Here is a 27,602-nt window from a genome sequence, read left to right on the forward strand (position 1 = left end):
TCATTTGGGGTGTCGTTTAGTTTGTTTGGCAGTGAAATTCTACCAGAACATTCTGTCTCGTTTAACACCACAAAACCACCATCGTTATTTGTTGTGTGTTTTGGCGCTGAGCTCAACGATGTTTCTACAACATAGAGTCGGTTGCATTGATCAGGTTGCCTTCCATGAGCGTCTTGTGCAACAGGTTGTACACGTGCAGTTGTTCGTCTGGTTTAAGCATCAGAATGTTTTGAAGAATCTTCTGTGGGTTATGGAGCCTGAAATAGGAGAAGAGAAACAATTAATGGTAGATTCTACAGACACACACACAAACGGTTCTCTAATGTAGTCAAACGACCTGCTGGAAATAGTAGCCAAGTACCCCTTTAACCACATCTATTAAGAAAAGGGAACCTGAGATAATAGTTTTGGTTGCATTGACCGAAAATACAAGACATAGTGGAGGTTGGAATAATTCAACCGTAACCGCAGCCATCCCCAAACTATACAACAACACAGTTGTGGGGAATATAATAAAGATAGTGGCTGTGTGGTAAGTAGCTTGATTACCAACCAGATGGTTCTGGGTTCAGTCCCACTGCATGGCACCTTGGGCAAGTGTCTTCTACTATAGCCTCGGGCCAACCAAAGCCTTGTGAGTGGATTTGGTAGATGGAAACTGAAAGAAGCCCATCGTATATGTATATATATATACGTGTGTGTGTGTGTGTGTCTGTGTTTGTTTCCCCCCCCCAAAAAAAAACATCGCTTGACAACCGATGCTGGTGTGTTTACGTCCCCGTAACTTAGCGGTTCGGCAAAAGGCACCGATACAATAAGTACTAGGCTTACAAAGAATAAGCCCTGGGGTCGATTTGCTCGACTAAAGGGTGGTGCTCCAGCATGGCCACAGTCAAATGACTGAAACAAGTAAAAGAATATAAAAATAACAACATTACTACTAATAATAACAATGATGTTGATGGACGACTCTACCCTCGAATACAACAAACGAGCATTCAGCTTTTGCTGAGCGACCTCCACAGAGGATTTCGTTTAGAGTGGTCAAGTGCTTGGGCCACACAGAAGCTCACACTCGCCTTCAAGTCAATGTTGTTTGAACAGGTGCACACTGTGCCATGCGTCAGGTGTCAAAGTGATCGCAGAGCAATGTGGAATGAAGTGTTTTGCTCAAGAACACAAGGCACCGCTCGGTCTAGGAATTGAACCCACGAACTCACAATTGTGAGTGCAACACCGTAACCACTGGGCCATGTGCCACCCTCATAATAATAATGGTTTCGTGGAGGCGCAATGGCCCAGTGGTTAGAGCAGCGGACTCGCGGTCATAGGATCGTGGTTTCGATTCCCAGACCGGGCGTTGTGTGTGTTTATTGAGCGAAAACACCTAAAAGCTCCACGAGGCTCCGGCAGGGGATGGTGGTGATCCCTGCTGTACTCTTTCACCACAACTTTCTCTCACTCTTACTTCCTGTTTCTGTTGTACCTGTACTTCAAAGGGCCGGCCTTGTCACTCTCTGTGTCACGCTGAATATCCCCGAGAACTACGTTAAGGGTACACGTGTCTGTGGAGTTCTCAGCCACTTGCACGTTAATTTCACGAGCAGGCTGTTCCGTTGATTCGGATCAACCGGAACCCTCGTCGTCGTAACCGACGGAGTGCTTCCACACCAATAATGGTTTCAAATTTTGGCTCAAGGCCAGCAATTTTGGAGGAGGGGGTAAGTTGATTACATCAACCTCAATATGCAACTGGTACTTGATTTACTGACACCTAAAGGATGAAAGGCAAAGTTGACCTTGGTGGAATTTGAACTTGGAATGTAAAGACAGACGAATGGTCACTAAGCCATTTGCCTGCCTTGCTAACAATTCTACCAGCTCACTTCCTTTTTTATTCCCCACAATAATGATAACATTGTTGTGGCGAGTAAAGAAGAAAGAACATGTATGATAATTGACATGGCAAGCCCCAATGACAACAGGATCAAAGAGAAAGAAGAAGAAGAAATAAACAACTATGACGATTTAAAGTGGGAAATACGATGAGTGTGGTCAATGAAGAGAGTAGACGTGATCATCATCATCATCGTTTAACGTCCGTTCTCCATGCCAGCATGGGTTGGACGGTTCGACCGGGGATCTGGGAAGCCAGAAGGCTGCATCAGGCCCAGTCTTATCTGGCAATGTTTCTACAGCTGGATGCCCTTCCTAACGCCAACCACTCCGTGAGTGTAGTGGGTGCTTTTTACATGCCACCCGCACAGGTGCTAGGCGAGGCTGGCACGGTCAGATTGGTGTTTTTTACGTGCCACCGGCACGGAAGCCAGTCGAGGCGGCACTGGCATCGGCCACGATTCGGATAGTACTTTTTATGTACCACCAGTCCAGTGATACCAATAGGAATTGGTGTACTTGGAAGTATCAGCACTCAACTACTAACATGACTGAAAAAGATTGGTACAAGTGTGAAGGTAGGACACCTACAAAAATCAGCACTGATTGGATGTGCAAGAATTCTTCACAGGGTTCTTGAAGCATGACCAGTTAACAAGTGTTACCTTAGTCTTCTGGTTGTGGACAGCTGACACTTTCCAGCAAAATATATAATAATAATAATAATAATAATAATAATAATAGTAATAATAATCCTTTCTACTAAAGGCACAAGGCCTGAAATTTGGGGGAGGAGACTAGTTGATTACACTGACCCCAGTGTTTCACTGGTACTAAATTTATCACCCTCCCCCCCAGGATGAAAGGCAAAGTCAACCTCAGCAGAATTTGAACCTGGAATGTAAAGACAGACGTAATGCCACTAAGCGTTTTGCCCAGCGTGTTAACGGTTCTGCCAGTTTGCTGCCTTGGGTGAGAGTAGTGTAGCATGGTCAGGTTAGGCCCTTGACAAGTGAAAAGTTCTTAATGCATGTTGACTGAGCAGAGGTCATTATTGATGCAATCTCCAGCCTTAACAACACAATGCTTACACACACATACACACACTTGAATGACATGCAAAGAGAAGACAGAGCGAATCCCATGCATAAAACCTCCCACACAAACTACACAAACAAAACAACATACAAAATATGGGGTGCATTCAAAAAGTCTGCAACTTTATTTTGGGCTAATGTGACGTATGCAAAATCATTTGCGGTGGAGATGAATGCACCCTTCCTCTGCATACCTGTCACTTTCCGGCCATTACACCTAAAGTGCAGATGTGCAGAGGTGCACTCGTCAAATTTACATTTTCACTGAACACATCGAGCAGAGATATTGCATCAAGTTTTGCCAAAAGCTTGGTAAGACTCCAGCTCAAACCACCGAGAAGATCCAGCAGGTTCAGTGAAAACAGAATCTGATAATGAGTGCACCTCTGCACATCTGCACTTTAGGTGTAATGGCCGGAAATTGACAGGCATGCAGAGGAAGGGTGCATTCACCTCCACCCCAAATGATTTTGAATGCATCCCATATTTTGTATGTTGTTGTTGTTTTGTTTGTGTATTTTGTGTGGGTGGTGTGAGAGGTTTTATGCACGGGATTCGCTCTGTCTTCTCTTTGCATGTCATTCAAGTGTGTGTATGTGTGTGTAAGCATTGTGTTGTCAAGGCTGGAGATTCCATCACTTTTACCTCTGCTCCGTCAACATGGATCCAATATTAAAACAACATTAAGACCTTTTCACTGAATCTTGAACAGTTTTAATACTAAAATACAGAAAAACTACCCAAAATAGATAATCTGAAAGAAAGTAGACCATTTTAGTAGAGCCAATTCTAAGACAATATGAAGATTACTAACATATAAATAGCTAAACTGGTACAGATTGCTATCTCACAGAAATAGTTGTTCAATAAAGCTACAATTGATAATATTTAGCAAAGTTTGTTTGTTTTTTTCAGCCTGATATTTCTGCATCTATTTGCAAACATTTTCTTTTCCAAACAACTACTTAAAGACCACAATCATACTTCCATCAATTTTTCTTCTCCAAACTGAATCAGTCCCACATTCATCTATCATGGGGAATGGTAAAATCCCGTCAACATCTAAACCAATACTATTTCTCTCTTTTGGAGCGAAGAATGAGCAGGAAGAGTATTCCAAGGGTTGGAATCTCTGCCTTTTTCACTGCGTCTCTACCACTCAACCATTTCATTAATGGTTGTTGTCCAGCACAGGGGAAGCACTCCGTTGGTTACGACGAAGAGGGTTCCGGTTGATCCAAATCAACGGAACAGCCTGCTCGTGAAATTAACGTGTAAGTGGCTGAGAACTCCACAGACACGTGTACCCTTAACGCAGTTCTCGGGGATATTCAGCGTGACACAGAGAGTGACAAGGCCGGCCCCTTGAAATACAGGTACAACAGAAACAGGAAGTAAGAGTGAGAGAAAGTTGTGGTGAAAGAGTACAGCAGGGATCACCACCATCCCCTGCCGGAGCCTCGTGGAGCTTTAGGTGTTTTCGCTCAATAAACACTCACAACGCCCGGTCTGAGAATCGAAACCGCGATCCTATGACCGCGAGTCCGCTGCCCTAACCACTGGGCCATTGCGCCTCCACTGTCCAGCACAGCAGACAATTCCAACGAATTACCCTGAAACGTATTCTTTGAAGGTGTCTACTTTAGAACATACAACATTTCAACTATTTGTGGAAGACTGAAACGAGAGGCTTACCTAATAAAGCTTGTATAGTAAACATGGATGAATGTAGCCATAAGGAACTGGCAGTCGAATCGATCCATGATTCCTCCATGTCCTGGAATGATGTCACCAAAGTCCTGTAACAACAACAAATAAAAAAAATTAAAACAAACATAAAACAACACTCACTTTATTTTATTCTCCTCGTTTAGCCATTTCCATTTTGTTCTTGGCACCAAATATTCCTTGAAAGATTTTATTTACATATAAAAAACCGTGCAGCATTTGGAAGTGGAAGGGCTTTTGATACAACGGTGTCCACATCTCACACATGAAAGGCAGAAGGTACAAAACAATACTGCAGCATACGCGCACACACATGTACAGTAACCCTTCTTGGGCCCCACTGCCTTGAGGGAAAAGTACATCTTGGGGTGAAGGGTAACCCCTCTTCTACTGTGCTATGATGGATTCTGCTTTGTGTATTCTGGACAGTAGTTAGAGAGCGAGTAGGAGGCTTGCTTGGGGCTTGTCTTGATGGCTTGACAAATTTATGTCCATGTGTATCATCAATATCATTTAACGTCTGTTTTCCATGCTGGCATGGGTTGGAAGGCTTGACAGGAACCGGCAAGGCCAGGGGCCACACTAGGTTCCACGGTCTGTTTTGGCTCAGTTTCTATGGCTGGATGTTCTTCATAATGCCAACCACTTTACAGAGTGGCTCTGGTCACCTTTATGTGCTGCTATCACCTGTGTTTTGTACATGACAAATACACACAAACATAATTATTTCATGCTGTGTCTGGAGAGAGTCATTCTTTTTTTGTGCCTTATAATGTAACAAACTCACCAGTAAAATTTCCACTTTTTTCTTATTTTTATCTTCCTAAAGTTTTCGTAGCGTCTTGCAACCTTTTCAATAGTTTTGAGTCAAAATAGTTTTGTGGCGCACCTGAGCACTGTGTACAATAATTTCATTATTATTATTATTATTATTATTATTTTTAAAACTATTGAAAAGGTTGCAAGACGCAACGAAAATTTTAGGAAAATAAAAGTAAGAAAAAAGTGGAAATTTTACTGGTGAGTTTGTTACATTATAAGGCACAAAAAGAAAATGACTCTCCCCACACACAACAGAATATGCTTCAACACATGAACTCATATAAAGAATCTTGCAAACCAAATCCAAAAACGAAATGTAATTATTTCACTTAGCAATACAAATAACCCGGTGTTAGAACTTAATATTCATGTTGCAGAACGAAGCGTCAGTCGAGTAGAGAGCAGTAACAAGAGAGTAGAATGGCAAACGAATAAGAGATTATGCCATGGACTTCATTATCTCACCGTGGTTTCTGTTTTAGGATCAATACTCTTGCGAGCTGAATGCTTGGCTACTATAACCCTATCGCTTCAAACAAAACATCATCATCAGTAAGGCGATGCTGGTAACGATCCCGCTCGAATGGTGCCTCCTACATGCCACCGGCACGGAAGCCAGTTTTGCTGCTCTGGCAACGATCATGCTCAGATGATGCTCTTAGCACCCTACTAGCACAGGGCACAGGTGCCAGTAAGGTGACGCTAGTAATGATCCCGCTCAAATGGTGCCTCCTACATACCACCGGCACGGAAGCCAGTTTTGCTGCTCTGGCAACGATCATGCTCAGATGATGCTCTTAGCACCCTACTAGCACAGGGCACAGGTGCCAGTAAGGTGACGCTAGTAATGATCCCGCTCAAATGGTGCCTCCTACATGCCACCGGCACGGAAGACAGTTAGCCGCTCTGGCAACGATCACGCCCGGATGATGCTCTTAGCACCCTACTAGCACGGGGCACAAGTGCCAGGAAGGCGAAGCTGGTAACGATCACACTGGAATGGTGCCGTTTTACGTGCCACCGGCACATTTATTCCATTCTTTTGTCATTCTAATTTCTTTATATTTCATTGTGATCGTTATTGAACGGCAGCCTTCCATGTTAGCCTGGGTTGGATGGTTTGACAAAATACAACAAGCTGGATGGCTGTGTCAAGCTTCCATGCATGTTTCTGGCTGGAAAGCATTTGACTGACACCAACCCAGGGGACTGGCTGCTGCTGCTTCTCATGACACCAGCATTAGTGAGATTGCAGCACAAAGAATAAGAGCCCTTAACAGAGTGTCGGGTTGTGGTAGAGGTGGGAGGGGGCTAAAGTATGATCGAGGGATCATCATCATTCATCATTGTTCGACCGTGGTCGAGACAATGGAATTTACCATGCTACGCCAGACTTCACGGTCCATCATAGCATTACGGAGGTCGTGTTGCTGGATGCCTGTATCCCTGGAGATTACATCAGGGTAGGAGAGTGTGCACCCTCTGGTATCGCGAGCAGATGGCTTCCAGAGGAGAAGAGTAGAAATTACCTCGTTTTCAGCTCTACAGTGTTGCTGTGGGAAAGATACAGGGACACTCAGCATCACATGAGGGTGAGAGAAGTGAGGAGGGAGACAAAGAGGTGCCAGGGACAGACAGAATATGAAGAAAGGGTGGAGTAGGGCTGTGTGAGAGGTGTGTGATTGTTGTGGCTGAAGAGGTAAATATCAGTATGGGGTTGGGGTGGAGATCGGAATAGGAGTGGACGACAATTGGCTGGAAGGATGGAGAGCAGCAGTAGACTTGTAGGAAGCAGGGAAGATAGATATGTGGAGTGGGTGGAAGAGATGGAGGTGAGAGGCACATAGGAGTGCCTGTAGGGAGTGGGGAGCAAAGGGGAGGGGGTATGTCAGCAACAAATATGAGAAGGTGCAGGAGAATAACCAGGCATGGAAATCGGAAGATGTAGCTCAGAGGAGAGGGAAAGATAATTGGGGTGGCGGGGTGGGTGATCTAGAAATATAATTTTAATGAATAAAAATTAACAAAAAGCAAATTTTTACGAACCTTGATTTTGAAAGCTCTTTTAAAACCACTGGCAAAGAATCCTCCGAAGGGTCCAATTACGGATGCAAACAAGGACAAGGAGATACTATGTAACATAAACGGGTAGGTTCGAAGAGTACGATAGGGAATGTGCAACTGGAATGGAAAAAATAATATAATTTTATACATACTTAAATATATATATATATATATATATATAATATAATGATATAGAAAGAAGCACATAATTCACAGAGATATGGATGGATGTGTTGTGAAGGTCTAACAGCAAAAGACAAATATTGGAAACCGAGTAAGCAGCAATTTCAAATGGGCCCTTGTGGTATTTGTTCTGCAGAAGTTGTACAGACAAATCCTCGTCAGAAATACAATGAAACAATGATCTTCTCAGTAGAAACCAACAGCTAACTATGTAATTGTTCAAAATAGTTTCTGCTTTAACATAACCTCTTTCTCTCCATATTTTAAAGGAACAATATTTTCTGGAAACTAACGCATTGTGACCAGCGATCTGTAGCAACATCTGATAGCCTGGTTGGTCACAGTGATATATATATATGTATATATATATATATATATATAATATATATATATATATATATATATATATATTGTGTGTGTGTGTGTGGTGTGTGTGTGTGTGTGTGTGTGGTATATATATATATATATATATATGTGTGTGTGTATATATATATGCACCAGGAAATCCATATATAGAACCAGCTATCTTGGTTGAAGGAACAATTCTGAAGGTAGTAGACAAGTTTGTCTACCTGGGCAGCACACTCAGCTGTTCTTGCTCCCTGGATGAGGAAATATCTTTCAGGTTGCAGAGAGCAACTAATTCTTTCCGGTCTCTTCAGTCTCGTGTCTGGTCCCAACATGGCATCGCAAGGAGAACAAAAGTTGCTGTGTACTGTGCTTGTGTACTGACATCGCTTCTCTACTCATGTGAGACATGGACTCTGTACAAACGTCAGGTAAGGGTCCTTGAACGTTTTCATCAGAGATGTCTCAGACACATTCTCAATGTTGGCTGGACCTCAAAAATTCCAGACACACAGATCCTGAGGACAGCTGATATCTTGAGTATTGAGGCGATGGTACACAAGCACCGGTTGCGTTGGACTGGTCACCTTAGAATGGAGGATAGAAGGATTCCTAAGCAGATGCTCTATGGAGAACTTGAGAATGGAAAGAGACTCCGGCAGAAACCAAGGCTGCAATTTAAGGACTGTGTCAAGTCCTCGTTAAAGGCCTTTGATATGCAGGACACTGACTGGGAGAACAATGCCTGTCATCGCCACAGATGGAGGAAGCAGGTTAAGGAGGGGATCGACGCTTTTGAGAGAGCACGTATCCAGCATGAAGAATTTAAGCGAGCTGCGCGAAAGCGCACGGCTCGTATAGTGAATGGGGAAAGCTTGGTCTGCAATGTTTGCAGTCGTGTATGCTTGTCAAGAGCAGGGCTCATTAGCCACCAATGGAGCTGCAAATGCAAAATATAAGTTAGTCCTAGAGCGCACAATGTTCCTGAAGGTCGGCAATGGTCTTCCTCGGTCACGAGTGAACAGCCATCATGGATATATGTGTGTGCATGTGTCTGTGTTTATCTCCCATCACCACTTGACAACTGGTGTTGGTTCGTTTACATCCCCATAACTTAGCAGTTTGGCAAAAGTGACCAATAGCAAGGCTGCAGCCAAACGAGTGAAACAAGTAAAAGACAAATGAGAAGAATGTTTAGAAAGTATCTGCAGGGAAAGAAGCAAATCATCATCATCATCATCATCGTCATCGTCGTCATCGTTTAACGTCTGCTTTCCATGCTGGCATGGGTTGGATGGTTTTGACTGAAGACTGGAAAGCCAGGAGGCTGCACCTGATCTGATCCGGCAGAGGTTCTACAGCTGGATGCCCTTCCTAACACCAACCACTCCGAGAGTGTAGTGGGTGCTTTTTACGTGCCACTGGCACAGGGGCCAGTCAGGTGGCACTGGAATCGGCCACGTTTAGATGGTGCTTTTTATGTGCCATTGACACAGGGAGCCAGTCATGTGGGACTGGCAATGATCCACATATGAATGGTACTTATTGTGTGCCACCAGCACAGGAGCCAGTCAGGTGGCACTGGCATCAGCCACAACTACAATTTCCATTTTGATTGTACTTGACTCCATAGGTCTCCTCAAGCACGGCATGTCGCCCGACGGTTCAAAGGTACTTTTTAGATGGGCTGGTTATGTAACACTGGTACAGGCTGTGATCCCACTTTAAGAGGAAAGCATGGCAGCAATTCATTTGATTGAGACAAGATGAATAAGGATCGAAAGAAACTTACCAGAGTAAAGAGTCCATCAAGAGTTTCCGGCAAGGAATACTCAGCTATTTTAAAGACTGGGTGACGTTCACATTCCATTGAGAGTCTATTTGAGGTGGGATTGAAGCTGATGGGGCAGACAAAATAGTCCCATTGTAACAAAACATAGGAAAGCTGAAAATAGAATTTCATGAGAAATAAGTTTTACAAACCAAAACGATGGTTTAATTTGAATTTTTAAAATTAATTACATTTGCAGTTTATAATTAGTTGACTCTGTTTACAGCAGCTAATTACAGCAAGATGATTAACCTTGTAATATTGAACATGGTAGAAAACAATAAATCATTATAATAATGGAGCACAAAGTTAAAACTGACAAAGTGGCACTTTTGAGATGGCACAGTGGCACTTTTGTCATGGCACAGTGGCAGTGTGTCACTTTCATCGAGGAACTGTCGTATTGTCCCAGGAAATATTCAAGTTCACTTTTAAGAATGTTTAGATGAAGAATGATTCAAAATGATGTGATTAATATATGTTGGAAGTGACAGACATCCAAGGTAGATTAGCTTTGGGATAGCTTAACCACCCCCCAAGAAGATGCAGAGTGCAATGCCGAGAGTAGCACAGAATGAGGCAGCAAAGGGATGTCTAGGTGCCATGACCTGGATGTGACCTGACCCCATTAAAGTAGAAAGAGTTAAAGGCCCAAACCCTTGGGAGGGGGGAGGGGGCAGGAGAGCATTCTTCTCTGAAGAGTTGCTGTTTTTTCTGCAAATCCTAGACTTTCTTATTCCCTTAATCTACAGACTTAATACTCCAGATGTGTTAACTACTGCCAGAGTTGGTTGAGCATCAGGTGGGAGGCCTTGTGATATTCCAGTGAGTGGGGTAGGGTAAGGGTGGATTGGTGAAATTGTTAGAATTTTTTCTGGCTCTCTGTATTCTGAGTTCCAATCCAGACATGGCCACCATGTGATAGACTGAATCAGTCACCACTGAACACTTTGTTGTCTTTAGTGGGAAAGTCCACTCTGTTTGGGCCAGGTCCTAGTTTTGAGCCCCCCCCCCATCCGCATGACTCTCACTCTTGGACAAACATCTCAATGGCTGTTGGCATTCTACTTTATTCCACATTAAGCAGAAGTAAAGGAAAAATGACAGAGGCTGCTGCTGCCACCATGACCACCACCACTTACTGCTACAACTACAAAGATAATTGCTGTCAGCATCACTACTTTTAATTCTTATACTGAAGCAAATTCCACAATCCAAACAGAAATATTCGTCTTTTAAGATCCGTCCATTACTAACGCCAATGACAAAACATTTAAACGGATTTTATGAATTACTCCAAATGCACAACATTAACTTTGGTTGGGTGAATCGTCTTGAAATAACTTTCATCAAATTGCTTACAAACAACCTGTTTATATTTTACTGAGAGGTTCTTACAGTCTCTATTATTACCTCCGGCTTAGTGAACGGGGAGGTATCGTTTTCAGTTGTGTTTGTTTGTGGACAAGATATCTCAAGAACTGCTAAGGAAACAAGGTATAGATGAAGGGTTTACAAGGACAGTACAAGCTATGTACTGTCCTCATATGTACAAAAATGCAGAAAGTGAAAGTAGACAATGACTTCAGGGACCAATTTAGTATGAAGGTAGGAGTCTGTCAATGTTCAATCCTCAGTCCTCTCCTTTTCATTATAGTCCTATTGGCCACCACAAAGGAGTTTAAGACTAACTTTTCATGGGAACTCCTATAAACCTTTGATCTAATTCTCAGCTGAATCAACAGGGGAATTAGAGAAGACGTTCCAGAAACAGAAGCTAAATCTAGGATTGAGAGGCCTTAAAATAAAAGGACCAGTGTGGTGCCATGTCAAAACAGCCAGTACACTCTGTAAAATGGTTGGCATTAGGAAGGGCTTCCAGCTGTAGAGACCATGCCAAAGCAGACTGGAGTCTGGTCCAACCGTCCAACCCATGCCAGCCATGGACAACAGATGTTAAATGATGATGGCAGAAGACAGGACCCTGATACCTTCAAGGGAATGGCCTTTGCTTGACATGCAGAAAAGGAGAAGGGCATAAGCTCCATACACAGCACCCAACATAAGCTACACGGTGGAATCACAAGCAGACTAACAGAGAAGGCCTTGCGTGTGACCGGTGCACAGGAATAATATTCCCCGTGAACACACTGGGACATTGGAAAGAGACTGTCATGAATGGCTGGATAGCTCACTGGAAGAAGTTGATAGCTTTTGGTTATCAAGGAGATGATACCAGTAAGAGAAGTGGTTGATCTGAAAGTTGCCAGAGTAAGAACTGGTTGGAGAAAGTTCAGGGAGTCACTACAGGTACTGGCAATGAAAATCTTTTTACATGGAGTCAAAGGCAGATTGTACGATGCTTGTGTTGGGACTGCAAGGCTGCATGGTAGTGAGACATGGGCCTTGAATGCAGACAACTTGAAAAGATTGGAAAGAACTGAAGCTTTTGTTATCTCAGAGTATGTCATTCATATATGTCCTTCTTTTTCTAACATGGTAAGGTTAGATTGGAAGGAGACTGCCCTGCTATTTCTGGCAGACTGAGTAAATACATAGAAGTCCTGACATTGGTTCCAATAACAGGATGTAGCCATGTCCAGCCCCTTGTTATTCACGTAAAAGGAGATTTTATACCAACATTAAAACAAGAACATTCTTTAATTATTTCTAGAGATAAAAAAAATCTGAAACACTTACCAAAATTCCAAATATTACTGTTGAAAATGCCCCACCTATAAATCCTTCCCAGGTTTTTTTAGGGGACAGTTTGATTAAGGGTGTTTTACCAAAGAAAAACCCAAACATATATGCCATGATATCATTGCAGATAATCATGGAAACTGGAACCATCAGCCTGCAAAAAGGAGAAAAAAATAGTTATTGAAAATCCTAAATATTAAGAAGTTTCTTTTTTTTTTTATATAATAGAATGAAATTCAACCATTTTTGGAAAAACACAGAATTTGGGTTCCGGAAGCAGCCAAAATTCAATTATTGAATATTTGATAAAAAACAAAAGTTCTTGTGTTGAAGCAAGAATTATTTCTAATAGAGTGAAAAACAGTTCTGGCAGAGACAGTGGCACAAATGTGGAATGGAATCTAGAGATAAAGAAAATGGGTCAGTTTGGTAAAATAGAGAGGTTTTTATGTTAACAAATTAACAAACTATATTTTGATAATGATTAAGTCGGAATATAAGAATAAATTTGTGCTTTATCAAAGAAATGGAAGGTAGAAACAAAACACAACCAATTTTTTGTTCTGCTAGATACGGTGAGTCCATAACTTGCATTTATTGGGAACTGAGTGGTTATCAAAAGAAAATTTGGCTAAAAATAAAATAGGGTTTTGAATATAATTTTCAGAGTTTAAAACAGAAAAAAAAAAGGTGTTTTTTTTAAATCTGATGTCTTTATTTCAGTCATTCATTAGACTGTGGCCATGCTGGGGCAGCACCTTCAGGAATTATTTTTTGACTTTAAGCCAGGTGCTTATTGTATCATTCTCTTTTGCCAAACTGCTAAGTTATGGAGACATAAACACACCAACACCAGTTGTCAAGCTGTGATGAAGGACAAAACACAGAGACTAACATCTGAACCATTTCATCTTTGGCCAAATTTTCTATTTGTAAAATTTCCTTCCTTACACATATCAATTATGGAATCACCGTATTTAACAGAAGAAAAAAAGCTGGTTGTGTTCCGTTTGTTTGATGTGGACAGTAAATTGGTTTTGTAGAAGATTGCTTCTTACCAAATGAGGCCTTCGAAAACATTTTGCACAATTAGGTGAGATTGGGTGACAACAATCAACAGCGTCACATGGGTCCAACCAAACTGAAGAGAGAAGAAACAACTTGAATCAGTGACATTAATTACATTGTTAATTGGATGAGACACATAAAGAGAGAGAGAGAGAGAGAGAGAGAAAACAATCAATCCCAGAACACAACTGGTACTATAGTTATTGACCACCACCACCACCATCATCATTGAGCATCTGCTTTCCATACTGGCATGGGTGGGATGGTTTGAGAGGCAGCGAGCTGGCAGAACCGTTAGCACGCCGGGCGAAATGTTCAGCAGTATTTCGTCTGCCACTGCGTTCTGAGTTCAAATTCCGTCGAGGTCGACTTTGCCTTTCATCCTTTCGGGGTCGGTTAAATAAGTACCAGTTATGCACTGAGGTCGATGTAATTGACTTAATCTGTTTGTCTGTCCTCTCTGTGTTTAGCCCCTTGTGGGTAGAAAAGAAATAGGTTTGAAAAGAACCAAGGAACCAATGAGCTGTAAGGCTGCATCAGGCTCCAATGTCATCTTTGGCATGATTTCTAGAGCTGGGTGCCCTTCCTAACACCATCCCCTTTACAGGGTGGATTGTATGCTTTTTTCCTGATTCACCAGCTCTAACGAGGCTGCCATGTAAACTTGTAAGACAGCAAAAGAAAAGAAGGGAAAAGGAAAAAGCTTTCATTCATTCATCATCGTTTAACATCTGTTTTCCATGCTGGCATGGGTCGGACAGTTTGACTGAGGACTGGCAAGCCATGAGGCTGCACCAGGCCTCTATCTGCTCTGGTAATGTTTCTACAGCAGGATGCCCTTCCTAATGCCAGCCACTCCAAGAGTGCAGTGGGTACTATTTATGTGCAAGCAGCACAGGGGCCAGTCAGTTGGCACTGGTCACGACAATGGTTTCACTTGATTCAACAGGCCTTCTTAAGCACAGAATATTGCCTGATGATTGAAGGGTACTTTTAAATGGGCCGGTTATGTGATGCTGGCCATGGTCTCACTTGGTTTGCCGGGTCTTCTCAATCACAGCATATCTCCAAAGGTCTTGGTCACTTGTCATTGCCTCTGTGAGATCTCACATTTGAAGGTCATGCTTCACCACCTCATCTCAGGTCTTCCTGGATCTACCTCTTCCACTCTTAGGACGTGGCACTTCTTTACACAGCTCTCCTCATCCATACGCAGCACATGGCCATACCAGCACCCTCATCTCTCTTGCACACCACATCTCATACTTCTTAGGTCCAACTTTTCTCTCAGAGCATTTACACTCTGTCATGTATGCACACTGACATTACCCATCCATTAGAGCATACTGGCTTCATTCCTTGCAAGCTTACGCATGTCCTCAGCAGTCACGGTCCATGTTTCACTGCCATGTAGCATGGCTGTTCACACACATGTGTCATACAGTCTACTTTTCACACTGAGCAAGAGGCCCTTTGTCACCAGAAGAGGTAGGAGCTCTCTGAACGTTGCCCAGGCTATTCTTACTCTAATTGCTACACTCACTCAGAGCATCCACCCCTGCTACTGACTTGGTCACCTAGGTAACGGAAGCTATCAACTGAAGAAGAAGCATTCAGGAGAGGAAGGAGGAGGTGGATGGCTTTATGCCAGGTGTTGAAAGGCTAAAGTATGATGGTGGGGGGGAAGCACAGGTGTCTTGTTACAGAGGAGATATACATGGCTGGAGGAGCCGAAAGGAAGATATGATGGGGTACCAGAACAGGCTCCCAAGAGGGTGAGCACAAGGGAGGGGATGAGGGAGTGTGTGGATACTCATCAGAGGGCAAGAGGGGGAGGATAAGAGCAGGTGGAGGTAGAGGTTAATGTAATGGGAGATGAACAAGGGTGGGGATGCAGCTGATGGGGAACACCAGTAATGGAGGGGGGGGGCAATATGCGAGATATAGGAGGGGAGGGGCTCATGAAGGAGAATAGAACAAAAAGTAGTGGGATGATGTGCAAGGTGTAGGAGAAGTGAAGAGGGAGATATGGGGATAAATAAGGGGCTGTTATTGTAGGTAGATCATGATGATAGATATATGGGAGAGTATTGAGAATGTTAGCAGATAAGAGAGGGTGTTTAGAATGAACACACACACACATATATATACACACATATACATATAATGCTGTGACTGCGAAGACCTGACAAATAACATGAGTTCATGGCTGTTTCCTGCACCAGCTTCACATAGCAGCCCCAGCCCATCCAAAGTACCTTGGGTCGCAGGATGGCCTGCTGTGCTTACCTTGGATCATAGGGCAACCTGCTGTGCTTGAGGAGACCTATTGAGTCAAGTACATCAACATCAAATAATCAAATGGAAATTGTAGTTGTGATACCTGTGCCGGTGGCACGTAAAAAGCATCATCCGAACGTGGCCGATGCCAGCGCCTACCTTGACTGGCTATAACCTGGTCACCCGTATAGTTAACCAGGTGATACACGACGGAGTCATACCCAATGACTGGTGTAGCAGCATAATAGTCAGCTGCTACAAAGGTAAAGGTGACGCCTTAGATACAAATAATTACAGAGGTATCAAGTTGTTGGATCAGGTGATGAAGGTCACTGAAGGGAGGAAGAGGGGGGAGAGGATGGGGTTAGATGAAGAGGGAGGAGTGTTGAGCTCATGTGGCGCAAAGGAGTGAAGAGAGAAGATTAATTCCTGTTCATGGCAAAGATGGGAATCCAGATGGCCCCTGTACAAGGAGAATCCGAACACAGACAGGTATTGTAAAGAGTGACTGGTAGAGCGGAAATGGTGCAAAACCTGGGTGTTGTTGCCAAGCCTGATGTCTTGGAAGTGTTAGTTATGGTATATTCCATTAAGAAAATGGCAGAGTACAGTATAATTTTATATATATATATATATATATATATATATATATATATATATATATATATGTGTGTGTGTGTGTGTGTTTATGTATTTGTTTAGTAAGATTTCTGATGTGAAATCATGTTGAATCCGATCTTGTTGTATTTGGGGATGGTCATATTTTTGGCCAATTAACCAGATGCACTCTATATGCCTGTTCCTCACTTCATCTTTATTATTATTATTATTATTTTGGTGTCCTTTGTCTGAAATCTTTTGTAACACATCCTGTGACCTCTTCAGCAACTCTCCATCCCATGTGTCTCCTGATCTGGGCTGTGTATCCTTATCTGCACATGCATTTGTGTCTGTGTGTGTGCGTGCATTTGTCTGTGTTTAGAATGTGTGTCTTGTGTGTGTCTACATGGGTTTACTTACTACACTGTTTGTACCCATGACTTTTATTTAGTTATTTTGTTTTTTATTTGATATTTACTTATTTATAAGTGGAAAAAAAAAAGAAGCATTTTCCCTGCTGGCAATGCATTTCGATATCTTTGCTGTCCTGTGTACAACACCACACTCACAGGCAAAAGTTGTAGTTTGTATTTACAAACAAAGAGAGAGAGAGAGAGAGAGAGAGATAAAAACGAGAAATGAAGAATACATACCAAAGTGAACTGCTTCAAATAATGTTTCTTGACCAAACTGCAGACAAAGGCAACGAAACCAGCAACGTAGAGAGAGAACGACAGAAAACGGTGGTAAGTGACAAAGAAACGAAGAAAGTTCTGGAAAAGAAATGAAAAACATGAGACATTGAGAGAGATTTCAATCACATAAAAAGATGTTTGTATACATATATATGTGTGTGTATGTGTTTGACTGTATATATATATATATATATATATATATATATATATATATATATATATAATATATATATATATATATATATATATATGTATTATTTATATTATCATATGATTGAACACCACGCATGCATTTCCAAGTAAGTTAATCTTAATAATGTTGATGCGACTCTGTCCTGTACCTTTCTCTCTCTCTCCCTTTCTCTAATTCTTTTTTCTCACCTTCTCCCCCTTTCATTTTTTTCTCTCATCCTTTTTCTCCCCTTCATCATTTCTATCTGTCCCGTCTCTCCTTGCTCACATGTGACCATTGTGCATCTTTCTTTTCCCCACTTGATCATCTTTTCATTCTGTCTGTGTCACAGACCAAATGCATTCTTGTCCATTTCATTTCCTGTCAACGAATGGTGCTTTTTACATGCCACTAGCATGGGAGCCAGTCAGCAGTCCTGGTAATGATCACACTTGAATGGTGCTTTTAATGTTCCACTGGCACAGGTGCCAATCAGGCAGTACTGTCATCGGCCACAACAATGATCTCACTTGCCTCAACAGGTCTTCACAAGCATAGTTTATTGTCCAATGATTGAAGGGTACTCTTAAATGGGCTGCTTATACAGCACTGGCATAGGCCACGGTTATGGTTTCACTTGGCTTGCTGGGTCTTCTCAAGCACAACAAATCTCCAAAGCTCTCGATCACTGTCATTGCCTTGGTGAGGCCCAATGTTCGAAGGTCGTGCTTTATCACCTCATCCCAGGCCTTCCTGGTTATACCTCTTCCACAGGTTCCCTCAACTGCTAGGGTATGACACTTTTTCACAGAGCTGTCCTCATTCATTCGCAACACATGACCATACCAGCGCAGTCATTTCTCTTGCACACCACATCTCATGTTTCTTAAGTCCAACTTTTCTCTCAGGATGCTTACACTCTGTTGTGTATGCACACTGGCATTGCACATCCAGCAGAGCATACTGGCTTCATTCCTTGCCATCCTACACAATATATATCATCATCGTTTAATGTCCATTGTCCATGCTGGAATAAGTTGGACAGTTTGACTGGTCTGGCATGCTGGAAGGCTGCACCAGACTCCAGTCTCATTTGGTATGGTTTTCGATGACTTAATGCCCTTCCTAATGCCAACCACCCCAGGAGTGTAATGGGTGCCATTTGCATGACGATTTTCTTCTCAAGCATGACATAATGCCAAAGGTCTGTCATTGCCTCCGTGAAGCCCAACATTCGAAAGAAGCTTTTTATGTGCCAGTAATGGGACACCAACATCAGTCATGACAATGATTTCACTTGGCTTGGAGGTCTTTCTCAAGCATGACATCTCGCCAAAGGTCTTGATTTACTAGTCATTGCCTCTGTCAGCCTCAAAGTTCGAAGATCATGTTTCATCAACTCGTCCCATGTCTTTCTGGGTCTACTCCTTCCACAGTTAGAGATCGGCACTTCTTTACTCAGCTGTCCTCATCCATACACATCCCATAACCATATTAATGCACACCATATCTGATGTCTCTTACGTTCAACTTTTCTCTCAAAATGCTTACACTCTGTTGTACATGCACACTGACATTGCAGATCCAGCGAAGCATACTAGCTTCATTTCTTTCAAGCCCATGTTTAACTGCCATGTTTTCACACAGGTATCATACAATCTACCTTTCATCTGAGAGAGGGGCCCTTTGTTGCCAGCAGAAGTAGGAGCCCTCTGAACTTTGCCCAGCTTGCCCTTTTTCTCACAGCTACACTCTCGGAGCATCCACCTCCGCTATTAACTTGGTCGCTGAGATAACGGAAGCTATCTACTACCTCTAGCTTCCGTTACCTAGGTGACCAAGTTAGTAGCGAGGGTGTGTGTGTGTGTGTGTGTGTGTGTGTGTGTGTGTATGTGTGACTGTGAGCATCCCTGATATGAGGGAAATTGTTGGATTCCAATTTTCTGTGGAAACAGGATTTGGTCAAAGGGAGGTGTCGGTTTACATCTACCAGGTAGGTCATATTTATTGTCTTGGTTTTTATGGCTGGAGGCACTGCCAGCCACCAACCACTTTAATACATGCTTCAGCAACATTTCTTGTTCCAGCAACTCCACAAAGATTGCTAACAACACAACTAAAGCCCCCCCCATCCCCCGCCCCCTATCTTGTATTAGTTTCATTGTTTTTATTCAGTTTTTGCTCCCCTCAACAGGTTGCCTGTACTGCAGCTTCTGGAGTCCACTTTCTAGCTTTAAATTTGAGCAGCAAAGATGGGTGAGAGGTCATTATATGGAAGGGAACTATGTGATTATTAAAAGGACAATTTAATTTATACAGTTATAATTTGGAGAATTAAAAAGTATGGAAAGGCTATTTCCTATTAGGTAATAACAAAACAAAACTGTCCAGCTATTATTGATTTTTCATATAGATAATCAATAACGAGTATTGACAGACTTCTTAGAATAGGAGAAAACTAAAAATCACTGAAAACAAAAAGAAAAAATAAACAAAAAACAAAACATAGAATCAATTCTAATGTTTCCAGTCAGACTACTAACAACTCCAACTCAAAATCTGGATCAACAAATTAAAAAGCTTTCAAACTGCTCTGATCAGGTCATCTTAACCTTTCATAATTGTAATACAATACAAGTATTGACGTCCAAGTGTATGTTTGTTGCTGATCTAGATTGAACCCAGCACCTCATCTCCCACACCATATTCACTAATAATGTATGTTCTCAGTGTATTTAGTGCTATTAGAAAGACAGCAGTACATTAGGGGGATTAAAAAGGGGTTAAATTTATAAGAAAACAATTAGGTAAAAACTTGTGGCTAAAAAATGATTTTTATTTCTGTTTATTATGAATTAATCAGAAGAAGATGAGGTAATTATGACCTTTCCAGGAAGAAAGAACAGTATGGGACCTACCAGCCTCCCCATCTCCATGCCACTGATGTTAACCGAGGGGAAAGGCAAAGGGGCCGATACAGCTTGGCACCAGTGATGTCGCAGCTGATTTCTACAACTGAGTGAACTGGAGCAACGTGAAAATAGAGTGTCTTGCTCAAGAACACAACACACAGCCCGGCCCAAGAATCGAACTCACTACCTCATGATTGTGAGCCTAATGCTCTAACTACTGAGCCATGCACCTCTACACACACATGCTGATATCATCATCATTGTTTAACGTCTGTTTCCATGCTGGCATGGGTTGGACGGTTAGAGTGAGGTCTGGAGAACCAGGAGGCTGCACCAGGCTCCAATCTGATCTGGCAGGGTTTCTACAGCTGGATGCCCTTTGTAATGCCAAACACTACAAGAGTGTAGTGGGTGCTTTTTATGTGCCACTGGCACGGGGGGGGGGGCAGTCAGGTGGTACTGGCATCGGCAATGTTTGGATGGTGTTTTTTAAATGCCATCAGCACAGGTGCCAGTCAGGTGGACCTGGTATTGACCACGTTCAGATAGATATGATTTTTCAGTCTTACCAGGGACATATTTAACTGATTTGTATGCCAATGGACTCACGCATATTCACATCAACACCTTTACAAACATCTCTCTTGAGTTGTTCAGGTTTGATATAATTTCATTTGAATTCCCTCTTCCCATCATGCACTGCTGTCCACGGCTGGGTTTTCCTATCCATTTCCAAAGATATTGGCTTTCATCAATGAATTCTTGATGCAATCCTTCAATGTTAATTTCATTTCTTTAGCCCTGGGCTAAACTCACCATACAGAAATTGCTTAGGGATGCAATCATCTTCGTAATTGCCGCTCAAATACTGGAGACTCTATATCGGTAGACTGTATTCAAGGACTTCAACAGCCGTTCAAGAATTTGGACCTGGAGATCTCCATTTCCAGCGACTTTGAGGGCCACCTCCCAGTGGTGTTGGGCGTCAACGAAGAGCCCTCGACTACAACAAGACGACCAAAGTTATTTTTTTTTCCCAAGGTCTGGGGTCTCCTGCCCCTAAGCCCTAGACCATCACCTAATCACCCTTACCTGTCCTGTTACTTAACAACAACAACAACAAGGACATCAACAACATTTACATACGTTTGCCAACAGACACCCAGCATATTGACATGAGGGTGACATTGTCCGTGAAATCACTCCGGTCTTTCCATATAACTCCAGTAAACAACCCTGAACACGCACATGGATAAAGTAACAAAGACAAAATGTAAATCTTGCAGACTTTTAAGTTTGTCTCCATTGAACTTCCATGTTGGGGCCATTAATGTCTATTTCTGAATGTTTCACTGGTTTCCTTGGTTCAGACGGAGATCTCATCATCAAGAATATTTGTCTCGTTTACATTACTGTTCAAATGCAATGAATTGATGCACAACCTGCAACTTCTGTCCACACACGCAACAGCTTGGCTCAGAATTGGTTTCACCTGGTGCAGGTTGGTACATTAAGACCTTTTCAGGCTGATTGTTGCACCCAATGCACTGCATGCTGTCAACAAGGAGACCACAAGTCATGTGAATATAAATTTATTTAACCATATGACAAAAGATTACAGCCATTTCGCAACCATCTTCATATCATATTCATCTCAGAAATTACATGTACATGTTTTTTTAATTAATATTATATACGCAGCATTATACAGTAGAATTGTATATTCACAAATTAATGCAAATAAAGAAAGCTAGCTCTTCAGATCATCTGAACATCTTGGTTACCTGAAGAGTTCAACTCTAAATATACAAACAGAAAACACTCTTTACATACACAATGTATGGAAGACTGGAACTGGAGAAAATTATATTGATTTGGTCAGTAAAAGGTAAGCATCTCAGTAAAGACTTATTGTATTGTTGTTATGATAGCAAAAAATTTACTTCACATATGAACATCTTCATATCAATGAAGCCAAAGTGCTAGATTGAAAGTGGGGAATTCACCATCCTGTTGATGTAACGATGATGTCCAGGTGATCTGATGAGCTAGCTTTCTTTATTTGCATTGACTTATGAAGATGCAATCCTATTGTAGAATGCTGAGCATAGTAAGGCAAACACACACAGGCATAACTTCTGGCATTCTGAAATTAATGATTTGGGAAGAAGGTTGTGAAACAGCTGTAAACCTAGGGAAGTCACGTGGTTAAACATATCTATTATTCACTTCTTGTACCTCCTGACTTTATGCTTTTATATCCACCTCACAGATTCATCTGATTGCCAGGATCTTCTGCTCCATGGATACTTGACATTAAATTGCTTTGTCATTGATTACTAAATGGGCTGATGGCTAAGCCTGCACTAAGTGGGCTGATGGCTAAGCCTGCAAGAGGACTTTGGTGTGAGAGCTGCTGCAGCATTCTCGGAATCCATATCTTGCACTACTCATGTACATTGTGTGTGTGTGTGTGTATATATATACAGGGTGCGGTGAGTAAACTGTCGTCTATATTATGCAAAACTGTAAATAATACTCTCATCTCATTTTAACATATATTTACTGAAGTTACATTGTGTGCATACATAATGTAACTTTGGTAAATAGATCTGTTAAAATGAGATGTCAGTGTTATTTTCATTTTTGCAAAATTTAGACAACAGTTTATTCACCATACCCTGTATATATATATATATATATATATATATATATATATATATATATATATATATACCGGAGTAAACACATAAATGTGAAACAAGGTGGAAAAAAGAGTACTGAAATACCAGTGGTAGAGTAATATGCTTTATTTAAAGCAGCAGAAAATTCAACAAAACCTGTTACTCTGAGTTTCACGTTGCCGTTCGTCGGACAGTTTTTGCTAGAATTATATACACACACACACACACACATATATATATATATATATATATATAATATATATATATATATGTGTATATAATTTTATTCAATAAAATCACCACTGGCTTCAACCACTGCCTCCAGATGACTTTAGAATCTTCTGCAATTCTTCTGGACAGTCTCTTTGTTTAAGTTGGTGGATGCTGCCATAATCCTTGCCTTCAGTTCATCTTTGGTGTTACAAGGAGTTTTGTTGGTCTCTCACTCAGCTGCACCCCACACATAATAATCAAGGGGGTTGCAGCCTGGGGAGTTAGGTGGCCAAATGCTAGGGGTGATGTGGTTGCAGAAATTGTCTGACAGCCATGACTGGGTTCTCCTGCTTGTGTGACATGGTGCAGAGTCCTGTTGCCAGACAAAGGGTCTTCCAGCACCCACCCTCTTGACCTAGAACAGCACTACCTCCTCCAGGCACATGATGTAGGCCTCTGTGTTGAGTCTGAGTCCATGTGGGAAGATGAAGGGAGACATAATGTCGCCATCACTAATGATTACTCCAAACACCATGATGTTGACTGGATGTTTGATTTTTATCACTCTCAGTACATTTCCTCTGTTTGACACCCTAACACTCTGAAATGTTCGTATTGGAGCTTATGGTGCAAATGCCAAGCAATACAGCATGTTGGTTCCAAATCTCTGGCAGAGTGAATTGCATCATGGTACTGTTTTTTTTCTCACAGACAGTGCCCAACTGACCCTACTATTCTCTATAATCAACAAAATCAAAAACAAACAGTGTGCATGCGTAAAATTAAAAGTAGAAAATGGTGACAATTTACCCATTGTACCCTATCATTATCATCATCATCATCATCATTGTTTTCCATGCTGGCATGTGTTGGACGGTTTGACCGGGGTCTGGGAAGCCAGGGGCTGCACCAGGCTCCAGTCTTATCTGGCAATGTTTCTACAGCTGGATGCCCTTCCTAACGCCAACCACTCCCTGAGTGTAGTGGGTGCTTTTTACGTGCCACCAGCACAGGTGCCAGGGGAGGCTGGCAGCGGCCACGATCAGTTGGTGCTTTTTACGTGCCACCGGCACAGGTGCCAGGGGAGGCTGGCAGCGTCCACGATCAGTTGGTGCTTTTTACGTGCCACCGGCACAGAAGCCAGCCACGGAAATACACATATGCACACATGCATATACACACATGCACACATGCATATACACACACATGTATTTGTGCCAGCTAATGTGTGTTTATATTTGTTATAATGAACCAGTATTTGTAATGTGATGTTCTCAACAACAGGAAAACCCGGACATTTAAAAAAAACGATGCCATACTTACATTTCGATTTAGCAAGACGGAAAAATATTCAATCATACTCTCGCCGAAGAAGAAGAAGTTTGATGTGAAGAGGAAATACCAGCTGAGCGTTCGGAAGAGAGGAAGGTCGTACGATTTGTAGACGACATAACCGATGGTGATGATCTCATGGAAGCACTTGATCTGGATGGCAAACACCTGTTGGGAAAGAGGAGAGGTCAGAAAATGCCTGGTATGGAAACAACAACAACACTGCCACCACCACTACCACCACCACAGTATAAATAGGATAATGTTTAATGTTAAACGCAACATCCCTTTGATTCCAAAGATTAACCTAATAACCATAATGTAATAATAATAATAATAATAATAATAATAATAATATACTATGGAAAGCACTCTCCATCTAAAATGGAATAAATGTGATAAGTTTAGCATACATAGCAAAACAAAATTGCCCTTGCTACTCTCGGCCTCCAGAGGATGCCCGGTACTAAGGCAGCTGAAATAAAGTTATAATGAAAAGAAACCATATATAATAATGCCAAAAACTGATAAAACTCAGAGAGGAAATGCAGAATCTGTAGAAAAGAGGATGGAAGTATTAACGACCACCCATGTGAATAGAGTAAGTAGTAGAAATGATGAGATCACCGTGTCAATAGGAGAGCGAATTGTCTGTGAAAGAATGGAGAAACTATCTCCAGATAAAGATGTGAATATAGAGATAACTAATGGAAACTGAATTATTCCAAATAAAGACAGGTTCCTTTGGAGTTAAAAGACTCCGGTAAATATATAAAACAGAAGCCTGTGACTTGTGCCTAAAAGTAACAATGGAAATAGCAGAACAATGTACTGTACTCACATATTTGACCAGAGCTAATAAGGCCAGGACCCGTACCAGGCTCCATCGTCTGTTCTGGCATGGTTTCTATGGCTGGATACCCTTCCTAATGCCAACCATTCCATAGAGTGCACTGAGTGTTTTTTATGTGGAACCAACACTGGCATTTGTTCTGCTGTGGTAAACGAGTCTTCTTCAGTACAAGGTGCCAGATCCCCTTTGTAAGGCTCAGTGTCCTGAGACTGGCCTTCACAACTTCATCCCATCTCTTCCTGAGTTTCCCTCTTCCACAAATTCCCTCCATTTCATGTGACAGGCAGATCTGTATGCGACTGTTGATATCCATTTGCATCACATCACCAAACCAGTACACTCTTCTCTCTTGCACGCTGCATCCAATTCCTCTTATGCCCAACTTTTCTTTCAATGCACTCCATTGCACATCAAGCAGAGCATACTAGCTTCATTCCTCTCTAAACTTTGTGCACCTTCTGCATTCAGGGTCCATGTCTCACTACCATTCATATACATGCAGCATACAGTCTTCCTTTCACTTGCGGAGAGAGAGAGAGAGAGAGAGAGGGACATTTGGTTGCCAACAGAGGTAAAAGCTCTCAGAATTTTCTCCATCCTGTTCTTATTCTAGCAATTACACTTTCCATGCATCCTCCCCCCACAGCTAATTAGATCCCCTAAGTAGCAGAAATTATCCACTGCCTCTGAAGAGCCTCCAGAGCATTTGAGAAAATCAATTTCCTTAGTATCTCTAATTTTTATGGTTCCCACGCATCTTCCACAGACAAACACTACCTTCTCTGATAATCTTCCTTGTTACTCCACTGCACCTCTTGTGTGTCCATAGCTTGCACTGTGTACACTGTATAGAATTCCTGCCTACACCTTTCCTATATACTGAGCAGGAACATTTACCTGATGGGAGAAGGATCCTCTTTGTTTACTTAAGTTAACCTTAAGGCCCTTTGCTAAGTTAAGCTTAAATCACCCTTAGATTCCAGGTTTCTCTTCCACAACTAGAATTTATTTTCTAGCTCTGTTACAGAATCTGCCAGATATTTTAAGTATATCAGTAGTGACTCCTGATGGACCAGGGTGGGCTCTCCCTGTCTTCATATCCTTATGGGGGAAGATTCCCTTTCTTTAATTCATTCCCCACATTTAACAGCCTTTCATAGTAGTACTTCCACACGTCTTTCTTTTCGGAGTCATTGAGTGCCAGCATACCATTATCCACACATACAAACTTTTCTCTCATAACATCTTGATTCTCTCTGACACACTGTCTCGCAATCTGAAATACCTCAAGTCTCTGATCTTCATGCTGTAAGACAGTGGCAGACCTCTTCCTTTCTGCTTCTGCCCTGGCTAGATAAACCTATCCCCTAGCTTTCCTCTTGGCTACCTGATATAGCTCTTTGCTGCCTCCATTTCTCCAGTCTCTCCAAGCCTTTCTCTTCACTTTTATGGCCCTTTCTCACTGTTCCACCACCAGGACACACTCAGTCTGGCAGAGACTTTGCCCCAGTCACAGATTTGGTCTGTAGCCGTCAGAACTTCCAGTTGTCCTCTATGTTATACGTCACAACCTCCTCCTCCTCCAATGCTTTAATCAAAATGTCTCTAAACTTCTGACTGTTTGAGGGATCTTCCTTTCCCATTTCATTTTCTGTCTCTCTGTCCCTAAGTCTGAAGTCACTAACCACTAACCTATGTTTGAGTTGTACATTCCTCACTGGGAAAGGATTTTGCATTTATAAACATCACTCCATCTCTGTTTCTGGTAAGGATGCGGTCAATTTGGTTCGAGTGTCCACAAGACTAAGAAGAGATAAAATGGCTGGTTTCCTGGGGTTAGTATTGCAGATCAGCAAATCATTTGCATCTCAGATCTCCAACAGACTTATTCCTTCCTCATTTCTAAAGCCAAAGCTCCATGCACACAGTAAAATCCATTGATGTGTTATCCATAAAATCCATTGGTACACACAACATTATAGAAGGAGAGAAAATTTCAACAGTCAAAGCTGAGTGCTAAAAATGCTGTTGAAGTAATAAATGCAAAAGCAGTGGCCCTAATCAGGTGTGGAGTTGGAATCACAGACTGGATCAAAAAACTACAAAGCTGCTGGCAATGTA

The 27,602-nt window shown here is 42.0% G+C and overlaps 1 protein-coding gene across 3 annotated transcripts in view; it reads right to left on the minus strand.

Annotated features, from left to right (window-relative positions):
• LOC115211914 (phosphatidate cytidylyltransferase, photoreceptor-specific) overlaps nt 1-27,602 on the minus strand; it is a 286,511-nt gene continuing 258,909 nt past the window's right edge. For all 3 annotated transcript variants that reach the window (XM_029780666.2, XM_036509250.1, XM_036509248.1), the window contains 8 exons: nt 24,620-24,796; nt 17,274-17,393; nt 13,731-13,813; nt 12,670-12,826; nt 9,931-10,083; nt 7,590-7,724; nt 4,689-4,792; nt 1-257 (listed from right to left, as the gene is read on the minus strand). In XM_029780666.2, the coding sequence (XP_029636526.1) occupies nt 125-257; nt 4,689-4,792; nt 7,590-7,724; nt 9,931-10,083; nt 12,670-12,826; nt 13,731-13,813; nt 17,274-17,393; nt 24,620-24,796 (1,062 nt within the window). In that variant the 3' untranslated portion in view covers nt 1-124. The remainder of the gene's footprint in view (nt 258-4,688; nt 4,793-7,589; nt 7,725-9,930; nt 10,084-12,669; nt 12,827-13,730; nt 13,814-17,273; nt 17,394-24,619; nt 24,797-27,602) is intronic.

Source organism: Octopus sinensis, linkage group LG1 (genome assembly GCF_006345805.1).
Source record: "Octopus sinensis linkage group LG1, ASM634580v1, whole genome shotgun sequence".
Classification (NCBI taxonomy): Eukaryota; Metazoa; Mollusca; class Cephalopoda; order Octopoda; family Octopodidae; genus Octopus; species Octopus sinensis.